This window comes from Lepisma saccharinum, chromosome 4 (genome assembly GCF_977018435.1).
Source record: "Lepisma saccharinum chromosome 4, izLepSacc3.1, whole genome shotgun sequence".
NCBI classification, from domain to species: domain Eukaryota; kingdom Metazoa; phylum Arthropoda; class Insecta; order Zygentoma; family Lepismatidae; genus Lepisma; species Lepisma saccharinum.
Genome location: NC_139232.1, coordinates 52,580,626 through 52,599,182, shown reverse-complemented (window position 1 = coordinate 52,599,182; position 18,557 = coordinate 52,580,626). Strand labels below are relative to the sequence as shown.

General features: G+C 36.7%; 1 protein-coding gene across 6 annotated transcripts in view; it reads left to right on the top strand.

Moving 5' to 3' along the window:
* Positions 1–17,302, top strand: part of Myd88 (myeloid differentiation primary response protein MyD88) — a 50,838-nt gene extending 33,536 nt beyond the window's left edge. For all 6 annotated transcript variants that reach the window (XM_083121658.1, XM_083121656.1, XM_083121659.1 and 3 more), the window contains exons 4-8: positions 586–681; positions 4,543–4,670; positions 6,726–6,891; positions 13,568–13,733; positions 16,784–17,302. In XM_083121658.1, coding sequence (XP_082977784.1) covers positions 586–681; positions 4,543–4,670; positions 6,726–6,891; positions 13,568–13,733; positions 16,784–17,255 — 1,028 coding nt within the window. In that variant the 3' untranslated portion in view covers positions 17,256–17,302. The remainder of the gene's footprint in view (positions 1–585; positions 682–4,542; positions 4,671–6,725; positions 6,892–13,567; positions 13,734–16,783) is intronic.
* The last annotated feature ends 1,255 nt before the right edge of the window (positions 17,303–18,557 follow it).

Genomic DNA, 18,557 nt, shown 5'->3' with positions numbered 1-18,557 from the left:
TTTTGTAATGTGAAGTTTATTTCCATTTATTTATTTGATGTGATGGAGTAGATTAATTTTTAATTGACTGTGTATGAAAATTAAGGCATAATATCATCTTAGCTGGTTTGAAAACTTTTTTTTTTTTAACCTTCTAAATGTATTTTTGTATCTGGGATCCCTTGATTACAATACAACAGCACTTTCCTTTTTTTTCAATTCTATTATTAGGCCTGTATCATGAGCTGTTTTTCAGTGTTTGTTCATCAATGTCATCATATCGTCTCTCATCCTCATCATCGCAGTGAAGGTAAATAGCAAAAATACAAATACAATGAATCATAAATTGATTGATGATTATGAGACCACCGTACACATCTGACTAGTGGCATGCCCAGGATTTTTGAAAGAGCAGAGGTTATGCATTTGCTTTCCCCACTTTAACTGAAGGCCTGTCCCAATTAGCCTATCTGTGCATAAAGTGGACTTTAAACAAAAATCAAAATCGAGCAATGATATATGTAATTTCTGGTATATTGGTAAATTGTTTACATCTATTGCCAGATTTACCTGAATAATTTTTTTTCATATGTTTATGCACAATAGAGCAAGATGCAGAGGAGTTCCTAAAGAGGGATGAATCATCAGAAAAGTCTGCCGATCGATTAAATGTTGCATTGGAGAAATATATTCTTACACGAGGTAAGTTCGTTACCATTACCATACACTAACGATGTATTTAGGGGGGTCCGGTTGGTCCGGATCTTCCCCCTTGAAAGACTTACCAAGTACTAAAATTAAACAATGAAAATATATTTGTTTAGCATATATATTTGTTTAGCATTTATTGCTTAATCGATGGTCATTAATTTCTTCTGAACTTATTCGAAGAAAAGGATTATATTGGGATCATTGCGCTTTCAAGAGCAGTACCAATGATTTATGCTTGCACGCTACTATTTATGATAATATGCATAAAATATTAATCAGAAACTTTACTTTTCGCCAACGGAATCTAACATCCTTTTTTGTTATTCAATAAATATTCAATTATTCATCAATTTGAGATGAATTTCTTTGCCAGGGAACTTCTTTTTACAAAAATTATGCCGATCTTTTCTATACGTAAGCTACATAATGAATAGGTGCTCTTATATCTCTATTATTCTTATAGATATATACACTGAGAAACGAATTAAAATAAATTGATTGGTTTTACTTAATTACTTCTTGTGCAAATGTGACAAAGCATTTGACAATTTTATCAACACTATTTTCAAAATATACAGTTCAAAGTCCTTAAGAAAGAAAAACCATTCGAGGCGAAATGAAAACAAAAGCACGTAAGTGAATGGTACATTCCTCAATTAACTCAATTAAAAACACAGCTTATGATGTATTACTATGGATATAAAAATAATAAGGTGGATAAGGCTAGATATCTAAAAATTAAGAGCATTTATAAGTCAAAAATAGAAGAAGCCAAACTTGCTGCAAACGATCACTTCATTAATAATTCCAATAATAAATGTAAGATAGCTTGGGATATTATTAAAACTCAGCTAGGCAAAGTGAAGTACAAACCAAATGAGAATATCTCAAATACTCCAGACGAAGTTAATTACTTCTTTGTCAAGTCTGGTAACGGTGATCCCACAAACATGCTGCAAAAGATTGTATCCATGGCGATGTAAATGGTGTACCAACATCACATGACAATAGTAGTAATCTGCCTTGATTCAGATGGTATGAAGTTAAGCCAGTGGATATTATTAAAGCAACACAACAATTTAGCAATTCAAAATCAGAGGATTTCTATGGGTTATCAAACTTTGTTACAAAAAGAATTATTGATGTTATGCAGTACCCACTTACTACTATTATTAATTGGATGTTTGACAGTGAGTGTTTTCGTACATGTCTCAAAGTCTCAGTAGTTGTTAAAATACATACAAAGGGAGATAAGTCCAATCCAAGTAATTACCGTCCAATATCACTTGTGCCTATTCTATCAAAAATTATAGAACACTGCATACATATTCAGCTAGATAAGTATTTAAGTATTTAAATAATAATTTACTCACAAATGCTCAGTATGGTTTTAGAGCTCATTCATCTACCACAAAAGCAAATGAAAACACTTTCGCAACAGTACTGGATGCTTTTGAATCTAAACTTTCTGTGAGTGCAGCGCTTATTGATTTAAGTAAGCCTTTTGATCCAGTTTCACACCAAATGCTGATAAAAAAGGCACGCTCTTATGGTATCCTAGAAGCTGAACTCTCTCTCATAAAATAGTATCTATCAAATAGACAATAGAGGGTCAGTATAAACAGTAAACAATCAGATCTCCTAAATATTGAAAGCGGAGTCCACAAGGTTCTGTTCTTGGTCCTTTCCTTTCTAACATTTATGTAAATGATCTACCCAACTTCATACCCCATAAAACAGTTTTGTATGCAGACGATACTACTTTCCTCACAATTGGCAATAATAAATGCATACTTGAAGAACTGGACAAAGAAGTAGAAGAGAAGTCCGCTCTCTGGTTTGAAACTAATCAATTTACTATTAATCAAAACAAAACAGAGAAAATAATCTTCACCCAAAATAAGGACATTGAATGTACCTCAGTAAAGCTTCTTGGTCTACATCTAGATTCAAAATTATCCTGGGATGTTCAAACAAACAAATTATGCTGCAAACTGGCCAGAGTCATCTTTTTTATTAAATAAACTTAGATCCTGCGTAAGTGAAAATTTATTGGTACAATCTTATTATGCTTTTTTTCATAGCCATATAACATATGGTGTTTTATTATGGGGTAACTCATCAACTGCTGGCAATGTATTCATTTGGCAGAAAAAAGCAATAAGAAATATGGCTGGAATATTCAACCAATCTGTTTCATGCAAACCTCTTTTCAAGCAATATAAAATAATGACTGTTCCATGCCTATACATATTTAACTGCCTACTGTTTATCAAAGAAAATATTCATAAATTCAACTTAAGACACACTATACACAGACGCAACACAAGATTAAGTTATAAGACCATCAACCAGGCTAAGCAAAGTACAAAAAAATACAAACACATGGGAATAAAACTCTTCAACCAGCTGCCAGGGACAGCCCACTATGCACCTCTTGAAAAATTTAGAAGGGTGCTACAAGACTGGCTAAGAGAGAAGGTTTTCTACTCAATAGATGAATTTATTCTGCACTCAAAGATGATTTAAATTTCTACAACTCGTAATATATGTAATACTGTCCTCTTCATACTCACTCTATATATTTATTAGTTATGTAGGCTTCTTTATGCTATTCTTGCATTGAGTTTTATATTTAGATATATATGCTATTCTTGTATTATGTCTTATATTTGTATGTTTATACTATTCTTGTTTTATGTCTTATATTTGTATGTTGATACTATTCTTGTATTGTGTCTTATATTTGTATGTTTATACTATTCTTGAATTATGTTTTATATTTGTACAAATGATGACATCTATTGCATTATTGCAATGCTTAATGATGAATGAACATATTGATTGATTGATTGATATTTGACATCATTTTATTATGATGTCGTTATTATGCCATTTCATCAACCGGATATGAACCTTAGGTCAAAATAACTGCATAGTTTAAAGAGGAAGACCTTCCTTTCTTTTAATTGTGTCATATACTTTAGGTATGTAAGATTGGAGGCATGATGTCATCTTCAGAGGGAATTTTATGCGAATTTAGGATAATAGCTGCTATTTGAGCTATATTATTACTGTTGTTCTAAAGCTTTTTGTGTGTGTGTTTATCTCTTCTACAATACTAGAAATGACACTGATATGGTACGAAAAGAACCCTGTATGTGGATGTTTGCAACACAATCGTACATGCAACATCAGTGCTTGCTGCTGTGATTACATTTCAACCCCTGTCAATTGGAGAGAAAAGTATCTCTGCATAGAAGCTAGCGTGTTATTTGGTGGTTTACCATTTTTTTTATGTCCTGCTTACCCTGGGCCTGACTTGTTGGGCAATATACACAAATGTTTTGTCAACTTGCTACGCTGAGGATTTTCATCTCTTAATTAAAACTTTTAAGGTGATAGAAAAGAAATATAGAAAAATGTAAAGTTACAAAAGAAATGGATATTGCAATTGAATTTTTGTGGGCCAACACTGCTGGTCTTGCTGTACTGGAATGTACATCCATGATTTTGGTATATTTTTATATTAAAATAACATGCGGTTTTTAATTTTGTGACACTGAAATTAGTGTACTAATAATTTAGAGCAAATGTACAATAATGCTGCATGATAATTTTTATATTTTAACATTTACAATAATAATAATTATTGGTGTAACTGATATCAGCAGGTATTGATAAGAATGTTACCGTTATCTGTTCAAGGTAGCATTGACTCCACCAAGTTGTTTTTTTTTCTTTTCTTTTCCTAATGTGTTAAAATTGTCTCCTTTTTTTTTTTTTTTCAAAGGTCATGCCTCATAGTGGTAGTGCTCCAAGTAAGAGGTTACATATTCATGTTTCTTTCAGATGATGCCAATAGGTTGGTGAAGGGGCTTGAGCCACAGCATTATGATGCATTTCTCTTGTATGTTCAAGAGGATGAGGACTTTGCTTCTCAAATTGTTACAAAAATGGAGGATACATATGGTCTCAAGGTAAGTGGAGCATTATGAACCTGATACCATCTAAGTTAAATTCAAGAATTCTGTTTATTTATTTATTTCTTTAAAATATTTTTTCATACTGTTAATTCCATGCACAGAAATTTGTGTTGCAAGTTCTCATGAATTAAGATATGGCACACACAGGAGATGTATACCATGTAGAAATATCAGCGAAAAATGCAGGCTCGACCAGGACTCAAACCCGGCTGTCTGGCATACCATGCCATTGCTGTACCACTGAGCTACCGAGTGGGCCTGGCTTCACCTGATTTTTCACTCTGTTTCACCTGTGTGGAATTGTCTGTCAGTGCTACCACTGCTGGGGGGAACTCTCAACATTGACGTGAACAGTATTTCAAAGGCAGCAGATTCCATTGTGATAGCACTGACAGAGACAATTCCACACATGTAAAACAGCAAAAAATCAGGCAATGGCAGGCTGGCTTGGTAGCTCAGTTGGTAGAGCAATTGCACGGTATGCCAGAAACCTGGTCAAGATTCATTTTTGTTGAAATTTCTAAGATGTCCTCATGAAGTGTTAAATTTAATAATACAGGGTGACAAGAAATAACCCGTACTAATGTTTGTGATCATAAAGTTATTAAACTGAAACAATTGAACAAAACCACTGAAGAACAATGACATGGGACCTTAGGAACAAGATGTTCAGCCGGTTTCGAAGTGGCCTCTATGAGCGGCGATACAGAGGTCCAAACGGGCTTTGAAATTTTGGGCAATGGGCTGCAGGTCCTCGGGCGACAATCGGTTCCACTCATGACGCAGCAATTGCTTCAGCGACTCCAAACTGTGGTGGCGTTTAGCACATACCCTGGCCTCCAAAATCGACCATACACTGTAGTCCATTGGGTTGAAGTCCGGCGAGTAGGGCGGCCATTCCGTCGATGCAATGAAGTCCGGAAAATGGGTTCTGCACCACGCTTGCGTCATTTTCGCCCTGTGGGCTGGAGCGGAGTCTTGCTGGAATGTCCATTGCATATCGCCGAAGTGCTGCTGGGCCCAAGGAAGGACGACGTTCTCGAGAATGTCGCGGCGGTACACTTCTTGGTTGATTTTGACCCCTTGATCCACGAAAACCAGGGGCGTCTTGCCGCTTGCGCAAATTCCGCCCCACACCATGACCGACTGCGGATTTTGGCGGTGTTCCACGATAGCTGAGGTACCGGGAGCCTCTGCAGACCAGGTCCTGTTGTTTTGGTGGTTGTGCGCCTGCTCCACGGTGAACAGCTTCTCCTCTGTGAAGAGAATGCGTTCCCATTGCTGACCTGTGGCCCGGCGCTTCAGAGGGCGGCGTCTTTTGAGTCGCAGGCGCTTGCTTTCCTCCGTGAGAAGCTGAACTTTTTGGAGCTTGTACGCCTTGAGATTGAGGTTCTTTTTCACTATTTGCCGCACTGATTCGCGGTTGATCCCGATCTCACGGGCGACTTTTCTCATGGAGACCCTCAGATTTCGCTGAACTCGCTTTTTGATGATCTTGCGGTTCTGGGACGTGTTGACGGTAGGCTTTCTTCCTCTTCCGGGACGGTCGCCTTCATGGCCGAGCTCCTTGAATCGCTGAACTGCATCTGAGACTGTCATTTTTGGAACACCCAGCAAACTAACAATTTCACATTGACGCTTTCCTTGACGCCACAGTTAAAAAATTGCAAAGCGTTTGGTTGACAGTCTGAAACACAAAGACTGTAATCGCTATGAAGCCGAAACAACAGGTACAGTTACAAAAGACTATGGAGAATCCAATAACACAACAATTATTTGGCTACGGTACACTACATTCATGGCAGGATACGCCAAACTTTGTATGGGTTATTTCTTGTCACCCTGTAGAAATTTTGATAACGCATCTTGCCAAATTTTTTTTTTCTCTGTTTTATAAATTTTTTATTGTTAAATTAATTACATGAATGTGTGTATAATAATAATGTTGAAAATGGCATTCAGTAATTTAGTCCAGTAGATAAAAAATGTGGCCCATTTGACTTTGTCTTTGTTTACAATTTGTCCAAATGCTGTTTTTTCTTTCCATAGCTGTGCCTGAAAGACAGGGATCTTGTTGCTGGCATTTTTGAGCATGAAGCAGTGATGAAGATGATTGCTGAAAGATGCAATAGGCTGATAGTTGTTGTGTCTCCCCACTTCCTCAAGAGTGAAGCACACAAATTTTTCCTTCTTTTTGCTCAGGCACTTGGGATTGGTAAGGATACTGTTGATTTTCTCTCCCATCATGTACACTCACAAAACAATGAATGGCCCACCCTGATCATTATTCAATCCTGAATTTAAGCTCGCCTAGTTCCACGTAGTAGTGTAAGTCTTGTTGAAAGTAGTGTTCCCAACTCTGTTATCTCTGCAAGCGCTCTTAGAAACTGAGTGTGATAGGTTAAACTTTTGTCGAAGTGTTTAGTCCACTCAACGTATGCTGACAAATTTAATAGTTGACTCAAAGCTAAGGCTTCGGGGTTGACTTTCAGCCTGGAAAGGTGCGGGAATAGAGAGAGCAAGTGAAGAAATGAGGGGGAGAGAGAAAATGCACATTTTCCCATTCAATATGCACTTTTGGGATTTCTATATCTGTCATGGGTCCACACTTTGTTTGCTTCAAATATTTTGATGACAATTGTTACTTTTTGGAAGAGAGCTAGCTAGCGCACGCACGCACGTGCTCTCTCTCTCTCTCTCTCTCTCTCTCTCTCTCTCTCTCTCTCTCTCTCTCTCTCTCTCTCTCTCTCTCTCTCTCTCTCTCTCTCTCTCTCTCTCTCTCTCTCTCTCTCTCTCTCTCTCTCTCTCTCTCTCTCTCTCTCTCTCTCTCTCTCTCTCTCTCTCTCTCTCTCTCTCTCTCTCTCTCTCTCTCTCTCTCTCTCTCTCTCTCTCTCTCTCTCTCTCTCTCTCTCTCTCTCTCTCTCTCTCTCTCTCTCTCTCTCTCTCTCTCTCTCTCTCTCTCTCTCTCTCTCTCTCTCTCTCTCTCTCTCTCTCTCTCTCTCTCTCTCTCTCTCTCTCTCTCTCTCTCTCTCTCTCTCTCTCTCCCTCCCTCCCCCTCCCTCCCTCCCTCCCTCCTCTTTTTTTCTCTCTCTCTCTCTCTCTCCCTCCCTCCTCTCTTTTCTCTTCTCTTTCTTATCTTCTTTCTTTTCTCTTTTTTTTTCCCCCAGGGATCAAGACACCCAAGCCCAGGTAGGGACTGCAACCTGTAATGCATGGTAATTTTTAACGGTTACGCATTGTATAAGCAAAAAAAATACTAATCCTTATTAAATAAGACAGTGTCATATTGCAAAACAGAATATTTTCCACTTCTACTCGACTTTTACGAAGGGAAACAACATTCAACGAAATATTTCATGTTCCCTTTAGTGCTAATATTATTCAGTATTCAGTATGTACTTGACACAGTGCTACAGAGTTAACATGCTTTTGGGTCGTAAATAGTTCTTGAGGTGATGCAAAACTACTTTGAACCTCGCAAGAAGAAAAGCAAGCGCACTAGTCTATCTGCTGTTCTTAAATAGTTGCCCTAATTATGCACCATGAGTACTGATCGGAACATGGAATATCTATAGCATGTCTTTTATAGATTTCTTTTACGAACTTACTAATGAGGATAGTATGATAATAAATTAAAAACTGATACATTTCGTTATTCATTTTACCGTCTTAGTTCAATAATAGTTCAATTTAGATAATTAATGTTCCACCAAATTGTTATCTTATTGGTATTTCCAACAGAGTACTTTTAGTTCTCTGAGATAGTGACAGGATTAGGCCACTTTAATACAGACGCAAGAGCATGCTCCTTGTCACCCGGGACAAGGACAGCCTCTTTTTTATTGCAGTTATACTTCCCATCCCAGGCACGTGTGGTAATAATAAAGCTTAGTTAATAGGTTGATAAGATTAATGTGTCTAATAAGCCAATTAAGTTTTATATAAGAGTTAGTAAATCAAGTTTCGACTTACATTTTTCGAATTTTTCTTGAAAGAGTCAAGTGTTCCAGTTTTTCTTTTCTTTTTCTCAACCTTGAGCTAGAAACATCCACCCACCACAATTCACTGCTTATAGTGAACAAAGACGATCAATTCGTTTTCTGATTTCTTTCTTTTGTCAAATGTTAGGCAAAACATTCCAAAATTTGGCACCTGAGAAGTTCATAAGGTGAGATAACCGATACATCAACAACAGACACCGACAATGGAAGTTAAAAGTAGCTTACATTCGTGTGCTAAACAAAGGCACCTACCTATTTTTTAATGGACTGACTCACTCAAGAGCACAAGGACTACAATATTTCCATGCTTCTTCTTCTTCCCGCGCATAATCATAATATACCATGCATTTTCCTTAATTAACTATGTGTTTGGAAAAGGAAATACTGAGCTAAAGTAAAATGACTATTTCAGAGTAGAATCCTGCATAATTTCCCAGAGTCCTCAAATAATTTATGAAATTTCCATCACACAAATAATATTTTATTACAAAATGTAATCATGTTGATAGTTATACATTGGGCCCCTTGTAAGGGGGACCCGAACAAGAACTGGTGGGGGGGAGCAGGGCTCCCTGGTTTCAGCACCCATGAGCAGGTATATTCCCATTGCCCTGAAACTGTTGACAGCAATAACCCCTGTTTGTACCTTGAAATATGCTTTTCCAAACAGTTCACTGAGATCATTAACTCTAGCCACACACATATTTCTTCACCTTTAAAGCACCCATAAATGTTGTATCCAGTGGTTTATGGGTGCAATAAGTTGGCAAACAAACAATAGTAACATGGTTTTGACAGGGCAACTCTATCACTTCAGTGTTTTTGTTGTGAGTGTGGTGTCCATCTAAAATCAAGTGTGCTGGATTCTCAGCTGAGGGTTTCACTTTTGCTAAAAAAAAAATGTCTTAACTAGAGGGTAAGTACATTTGTCTAGATCCACCCAGACAGATACCATGCAAATATAGAACCTGGTGGTGCTCCTTTGGTCAGTTGATGGGTCATACCTTTTTTTTTTTTTTTTTTTTTTTTGGAAAGAATGATCTGTGGAGGAACATGTGTCCTCTGGCACTGTTGCATATATTGGCCTGAAAATAAGCTGCACCCTAAAAATTCGAAGTGAAAAAAGAAATAAGTCATTCTTCAGACATAAGCTGCACTCTTAAGGAGAGGGAAGGAAACAAGACAATAATCAGTCAAATTGAGGGAAGAAAAATTACCGGTAGCAATTTTATTCTATGTAGGTATAGTGGAATCTCTATTTAGTATTTTTCTGGGGACCAAGCTGAAAAGCTTAAAATGTGGGAAAATGTAAAATTGAGGAAAATTTTATAACATTTTGCTATGTGGGGGTCATCAAGATTGAATGTACAGGGTGTTCCATTTACAACGCAACCCGGAGTTGGGAATGGTACAACTTTTGAACCAGAAGTGGTACACATATAATCCTTATACCAAATTGAAGCCTTGTTCATGCATATATTCTTAAACTGGGGAACAATGAGTGGATTTCATTAGTGTCCATGCAGTGTTGCCAGATGTAACGGGAAGTGTAAATGAATTTTTTTACAAAGCATGAAAAATGGCACATAACACACATGTACGGACATGGCGTCGGTAATTTTAAGTTTGGTTAGGTGGTCTCTCTAAGGGGGAACTAGAAAAATCGGTGTTTTTAGAAATTAAAACTGTGCATTGGCAACACTGCTGCTGCTTCAGTGCCACAAATGGTGTGTTTCAAAACTGTATACATCATGCAATTACTGAAAACAATAAAAAAGAAACTTGGAAATTTTCATGAAAATAGTGTTACTTGCATGCACCTAGCAACCATGTGATGCATCAGGAATAGAATTTTCAGTTTTACAGCAGATACGGGAAGTGCCTGCCATTTTCATCCAAACACAGGTTCACCCATTTCACCATGTTGGCAGCAACTGCACTAAGAGTAGAAATGTTAATGTTCTGAATGGCTCCGCGAATGTTTATTTTTGTATACCTCTTTCTTTAAGTAGCCCCAAAAAGAAAAGTCAGAGGAGTGACTGGGCCATAAGTCTTTACTTATTATCCGGTCACTAAAAAAGTATTTCAACATGTCTAATGTTTCATTTGACGTATGACATCTTGCCCCATCTTGTTGAAACCAATAATCACGTTCGTCAATATCCAGCAAAGAAATAAATTGCACGATAAGTTCACAGTATACTGTGCCATCGACTGTAGTGTGGAAAAAATAGGTCCGACTATTCGGCACCATGACATTGCGCACCACACACCTACCATTAGGGGATACAACTGTTGCAACACATGTGGATTGTCAGTTGATCAGTATCTGGAATTCTGGCTGTTGACATAACCATTAAGATGAAACAAAGCTTCATCGCTGAAGAACACCTTGTCCAATACATTGATTCCTTGGTCTTGAATAAAGAATTTGAACCAATGCCAATATTTCCTTCGGGAATCCAAGTCTGGCATCTTAAGTTCTTGAACAACTTGTACCTTATATGCGCGTAGGTGCACCATTTTTAAATCCCTGTAAGTCGTCGTCGTTGGTAAATTTGCTTGTGTCGCAAGCTTACGTACAGATTTCCTTGGTGATGATGAAATACGCTGTTGAACGGTTCAAAGAACCTCTTGCGTAAGAATATGACTTTGTTTATCTTGTTGTTGTTTTTTCGTCTGACGAAATTTTGAAATAAGTCTACATATTGTTGACTTATCTGGAAGACTAGCATTGGGAAACTGTTCTTGAAATTCTGCTCTCACTTTGGCATGTGAATTGGAACGAAAATAATGCTCAATAATGAAAACCTTCTCCTCTGTAGAGTACCTCATTGCACAAGAATAACTTAACAGTAAATCAATAAACACAAAACACAAAACAAAATGAACCTTACAAGGAGACCAACACTCAATAACAATACGCACTGCTGACCGAACACAACTGGCCTTTCCTCTGTTTCTTTCCAAATGGGGGAAAATGTAATATCATCGCATGGTTGCCTGGTGCATGTAAGTAACACTATATTCATGAACATTTCCAAGTTTCTTTTTTATTGTTTTCAGTAATTGCATGATGTATACAGTTTCGAAACACCTTTTGTGGCATTGAAACACCAGCAGTGTTGCCAATGCACAGTCTTAATTTCTAAAAACAACGATTTTCCTAGTTCCTCCTTAAAGATACCTCATCCGATTGGCTATCGGTATAGCCATAGATTCCGAGCTAACCAAACTGAAAATTACCGACGCCATATCCGTACGTGTGTGTTATGTGTCATTTTTCATGTAAAACATTTCATTTACACTTCCCTGTGTGGACACTAATGAAATCCAATCATTGTTCCCCATTTTAAAAATATATGCATGAACAAGGCTTCAATTTGGTATAAGGATTATATGTGTACCACTTCTGGTTCAAAAGTTGTACTATCCCAACTCCCGGTTGTGTTGTAAATGGAACACCCTGTATAATGCAGGAAATTATAAAATAGTATTTGGAAATTAACATGTTCCAATAGAATTTCTTTTCAACACATTTTTTTTTCTTGTTAGGCACAATATCAATCATTATAACTTCAGTAGGACTGTCATTAGAATGCCACCAGTTTCTTGTACAGATGCTAACTGTATTGTTGCATTATTTCAAAATGAGAAATATAGTTAAGCAACATTTATAAATAGGGAGCGGAAGTTGATGAAATGTCATCTTTTTTCTGACATCTTGGACGCGATTTCCATTAAATATGCACAATATTATACTTCGTCTAGAAACCAAAAAAGGTCCAATTATAACACCATTAAGCCTTGTTTCCATGATTATGAAAAACTAAATATGCTGACCAAGGCAGTAATTTATTTTATTAAAAACATAAACTAAACGTAACGTTTCAACCTTCTAGCAAGGTCTTCTTCAGACTCTGTATTGTACTTGACACAGAGTCTGAAGAAGACCTTGCTAGAAGGTTGAAACGTTACATTTAGTTTATGTTTTTAATAAAATTAATTACTGCCTTGGTCAGCATATTTAGTTTTTCCAAAAACGTAATTTTAAAGTGCCTTTTTCTTTAAATTTTTTGCCAATTTTCAGGTTTTAGGTCATTTTCCCCGATTTTCGTCATTTTTCGCAATATTCAGTGTATTGCTTCTCATATTTTGTCACTTCTTTCATTTTGGTAATATTCTTTACTCTTTTCATCAAAGTGAACATAGGCCTCTATATATATATATATATATATATATCGCAGGATTTATTTTTCTTTACAGTGCCACAGAAACACACCACACTACATCACCAGGCAAAGGTGCAGGAAATTAATGCACTTTACACTAATTCATTCAGTGTATATGACTTTTTCATAAAATTGTTTTAAAAATATTTGGTTGTTTCCATTGGAAATCCTCATTGCATATTTTAATTGAATGTGCATGTGGTATCGTTCGGTGCATTCTTTTTGAAAGCAAAGATTGCATTTTGTTTAATTTCCTTTTCATTTCAATTTTTAACCTGAAACTAACAAATTTAATAATGGTCATTTTTTGCATTTTTTATGTCATTTTTTCCCATTTTTTAGGACATTCTATAGGTCATATACCTATATTTTTTAGGTCATCAACTTCCGCTCCCTATTTATAAACAACATACAATATGATGAAATGTAAGAGCCAAGGTTGCGAATTCAAGATGCACCTTACTTTTCATAGTTGAAATTTGGAAAGAGAGTGCAGCTTATTTTCGGGTCAATATGGTACATAAACTTGATTTGTAGTTAAACTTATTAACTTGTTTGTCTGCTACCCTTATAAATATTTTAATACTTGAAACTCCTGGAATGGTTTATTTGAATTTTTAAATTAAAAAATGCACTGATTTGTTGTAATATTTTCCAGAACAGAGGCAAAGGAAAGTAATTCCTTGCTCATACCAGTACTGCCAACTTCCACCAGAACTAGGTTACTACTTTCTTCTGGATTACACTCGGGCAGGAAAACTATATGACTTCTGGGTAAAGTTAAAAGATTCTCTTTTAGCAGTCCCATCATCTCAGAATGCCAAGTATGTACCACTTTACTTAATTTTTATATACAGAAATTATCTACTAAAACAATATTAGGAGAAGTAACGTACCAGGGTAGCTAAAACTATATTCATGTTATTATTTTGTAAATTTTAAATGACTCAAGAAGTGTTGAACTTTTATATGAAAACTTTAGAAAATACAGTAGTCTTTTTTAAAAACTCCTGTAATTGTCCTGGAGAGCTGCATAGGCAAATGGTTAACACTCCTCATTTTGGTGCAAACAGTACCAGGTTCGATCCCTGGTGGTAGTTTCAAAATTTCAGTGTTGGACCAGCATCATTAAGACAATTGGGGAGCTACTTAAAAGCAATAACAGCAGACTTCCATCTCAAAAGCCAGAACATGATTGTGATGGGTCTCAGTTGCACGTGTCACCCAATGAAAGAATACATCTGGTGAAAGACTTCATCTGGACCGTAGCTCTCAAATTGCCATTGCATCACAATGTTTAGTGTATTTTAGTAAATGGTCTTGCACATCTTTATGCGACAGACTTCAAGAAGTTCAGAACTTATTTTCCTTACAAACTTTTTAATGTTCTAAAGTTTAAAAATCTGGCCCAGCATCCTTTTGAAATAGGTACTCACCTTCATACGTCTGAAGTTGTTATCCTACAGGGTGAGGCAAAAGTCAGGTTACATACTAAAACAAATAAATGTATAGAAACATACACATGATTGATATGTTATGTTTACATTTACAGTAATTGTTCAATCTGCTTGAGTGCATGCTTCAATTTGACGCTCCCAGTTGTGTAAGATGTCTGGGTCATTCCATGTCAAATCATCCAGAATTTTGTGAAAATGTCACACAACATCCCTGATTTTGATGTAATTCGGTATGCTGATTACAAAAATGACAACTGCTTTTTAGATTAGTCAAGGGGTTCATATGTTACACACTTTAAAATCTCCGTGTACGCCACATGCGGCTCCATTTCAAATGACATGCATCAGGTTATAAATGATCATATCTCCCCTCAGGTTTGCTGTAGAAACGTCAAGTTTGTTATCTTTTGTTTATAATAGTGTAAGTTTTCATTTAAATAGGGTTTCAGATGAGTGTATCAATAACCATGTATTTTTATGAGTAGTTTTATGTATTTTTTAGAAAAACAAATGACTAACTTCAACAGTGAATTTCAAGCATTGCCTCCCCTTGAATTGCCCCCGAATTTTATATATAAGTAGCTCAGAGTGTGTACTAATGCCTGATGAAAAAATTAGGATGGGTAGTTCAGAGACAGGGTGTTAAAAAAAATCATTTGCATGAAATTACATTAAAAATTAATCCTATTAGAAATGCTTATGTGTTTAGCACAGAGCCTGAAGTACAATATGTTTTAAAGTATATTATTCAAAATTTCTCTTTACTATGTGTGAAGCATAGGCATAACCTGACGGGGCCAAAGAGGAATGCTTGCCCTCCAAAATATATATGATAATTAAAATTTAAAAGTTAAGTATATTTTGTGAACCTCCTGGCACTTGAGGAGCAAACAAATAAAGACTAATAATTGTAATTTTGCAAATGTATTTAGTAAATAATCCTGGACACTATTTTTATTGGATGGAAAATGTTTTGATTATCTCACCTGAAAGATAGTTCTGAAGTTATACCCATGAAGGTAGTGTCTAATGATACTTACTCTATTGTACTATATGCATTGCCAAAATTTCATGTACTATACCTTAAATTGTGGCGTTCACATTTAGAATATTTTGACCATTTTGAACACACCAAAATATTTGACTTATCACTAAGTACGTATGTCCTTCAATTTGTGTTGTTAATGTCCACTGGACACAGAATACTTTGTGGCCAGTAGTAGGAAGGTGATGAACCAAGTGGATGCATGAATTTAATTGCTGCATCTCCTTTTTAAAGTAAATAACTGTATAATGTTAACAACGGTAACAGAGTTACTTTTTGCAATAAGGGAGGAACTAAATTTGACAACTCTGTTTCCAACTATAAAAAATGTGCCTTCTCTGGATGCTAGGTGAAAGGATTTTCATGGTTTCGCCTGGCAAGGAAGCTACGCTTTGTTGCATGCTAAATTTAGAACATCTGCACTTTATTGCAATTCATTTCTAATTGTATATGAAAACTTCAGTGTTTTTGGTGGACTGCTGCCTTCATTTGGAATGTGGTTGTCCCGGTAGGAGAAAGTCATTATTGAGGGAGTAAATCTTTGAATCTTCTTGAACTTGGAATGGAGGAGAAAGAAATAGGTGCATGTGGAATGAATGACAACATATTCAAAATACCACTGTCAGCGTACAAATGATTTCTTAATTAAAATCATTTAAGCAAAGCTGACTCTGTGTTCCATCATTTATTTGCAGTAATAATGTAAATCTATGAAGACATATTATGTACCAGAAATATAAGTAAAACGTGCAAGTCTGTAACTGTAACTTACTTTTACAGTAACTGTACTTTCAGCTACTTTCAAAGTACCAGTAACTGTAACTGAGTTACTTATTTCATGAGTAACTGTAACACAGTTGATTTTTAAAAGTAACTTAGCGAATACTATAAATAACCTCTAAGTTCAAAATAGTGCATACTTAATCTTCTTGGTACTGTTGTAGCACTTTGCAATCGCTGACACATTTTACTGTGGGTATTTGTCATTTCACTCGGGATGATGAATAAAAGACTTATACCTTTAATACTATTTATACAGAATTGGTACATCATTGCCACATTTGTTATTTGGTTCTGTAGAAGTCTATACAAGTCTTTTAATTGTTCCAACCACCCCATCACAAGCAGATTTTCTGTGGACGAAATGTTACATGAAAAATAAAAGAAAGAAAAGAACACTTAAAATAACTATATTATTTGCAACCATAGTAACTTTAAAATCGTTATAGTAGAAAATGTGTTCCTATGGAATTGTGGTCTATAGTGAGGTGCAGGTATGGAGGACAACAGAAATGAATGGAAGTCAGTATAACCTGTGCAAACCTCCCCCGGCAATGCCTGTGTATGTATATATCCATGCTTGTTGTTGCAGGTTGGATGTGAAAGATACAAACTCCAGAAAGCAGAGTAACATGTCAGAATTGAAAGTGCCTGGAAAAATTGGAGGAAGCAGCTCGTTGAGGTCATCGCCAGTTCCAACTGAACTGGATATAACGAAGTCCAAGAGTGTGGAGAATCTCCATGTGAAGAATAAATCGGGCCAGTCAGATTGGACAGATGATTGTTTATCACGTGAAGAGAGTGAAGAAAGTTTCTTCACAGCTTCACTGCAGGGCAGTCCAAGTGTTCCTAGCTTAAGCCTAACTTCCAATCAGAGTGAAGGAGAATCTATAAGTGTAGCTGGATCAAGTATATCACTGTTGTCTTCACAATCATCCTCGGTTGCAGTGCCACCACATAAAAATAAAGTGAGGATTTTTGGAAAGCTACTACCACGCAGAACCAAATCATCAGAACATAAGCCAAAGAAAAGTTGGTTCAATAAGAAAGCAGTTGCTTTGTGATGTATATAAGAAAACATTATTTTGAAATATATTTTCTTATTTAAATATATTATTATTTTCATTGATATTCATTTTGGATAATAGTTCATTAAATTTTATGCAAATGCAGATAAGATATTTTCATTAATGTGCTTATATATATGTACACTGAGTGCTCACTAAATTGCTACCACATATTTTGTTGGTCCAACCTTAGCCCAAACACGGCAGGGATTCCACCACAGGGATCCAACACTATATATCACCATATGTGTATATATATAATGAGCTGATGTAAGGCATAGTAGGATTCATGGTTCTAGGGGGCCTGTTCCACAACATAACATATATGTTCTATGGAAATCAAATTAGGGAAGTTAGGGTGACAATGCATATAGTGCATCTTGTTACAATGTTTCTCCAGCCAATGAAGGATAATCCTTGTGGCACCATGGATTTCCATCCTTGAAAATGCCATCCCCGTGTGTATAGAAGTGTTGCATTGTTGGGTGTACATGTTCCCCTAACACCTCACACAAAACACAATGGATATCACACACAGCTCCAGATTTACTAAGACCCGCGACAGGTTAAGTTTGCAGCAATTTTTCGCATATATAGACCCCTAACGTGTGCGCAGAATATAGTTCCACTGCAATACTGCGAATTTTCTCACTGTATGTGATTGCGCTGTTCGGCGATTGAGGCAAAACTGGCACAGGAGGTGCTGAGCACCGTTCTCGCTTGGATTAGTACATAAAACTTGCTGCAAACTTAACTTGGCGCGGGGCTTAGTGGCCCCGGTCCATGCTAACGAAAGCATATCTACACCACACCGCTTGCACCAGCTTGGACAGTACTTACCATTCAGGAAGAGTCCATAGCCTCTGCAGTTGGTGCCACACACACCCTCTTGCAAACCTCGGTGGTCCAAACAGGATTTTCGTGGGCCAGGTAAGACTAAATCAGCAGTGACATTTCGGTAATAGTGGATGGTAAGTGAATTGTCTGCTGTGGAACACTATGTGTGCCAGCGTGCTCCACACAGTTGTGTAAAATCTTGGTATTGTGCATCCATGGTTCTGTAGGTCCCATAATTTTTATGAGCTGTTGTACTCAACACTCATCCCATCTTGTGTGTGCCCTTGCGGTTCTGCCTCGTGGTGGCTGCCCTTTTTTCGTTTCACTCTACATCTTCACTACAGCATAATAGGTGCACCCAACAAGTGTCACTGCCTGGGTTATTGACGCCTGATGTTTGGACACAATCATGCTTGTTTGGAAAGGCATGTGAACTTGTGGTGTGTGATTAACATGCAGCCT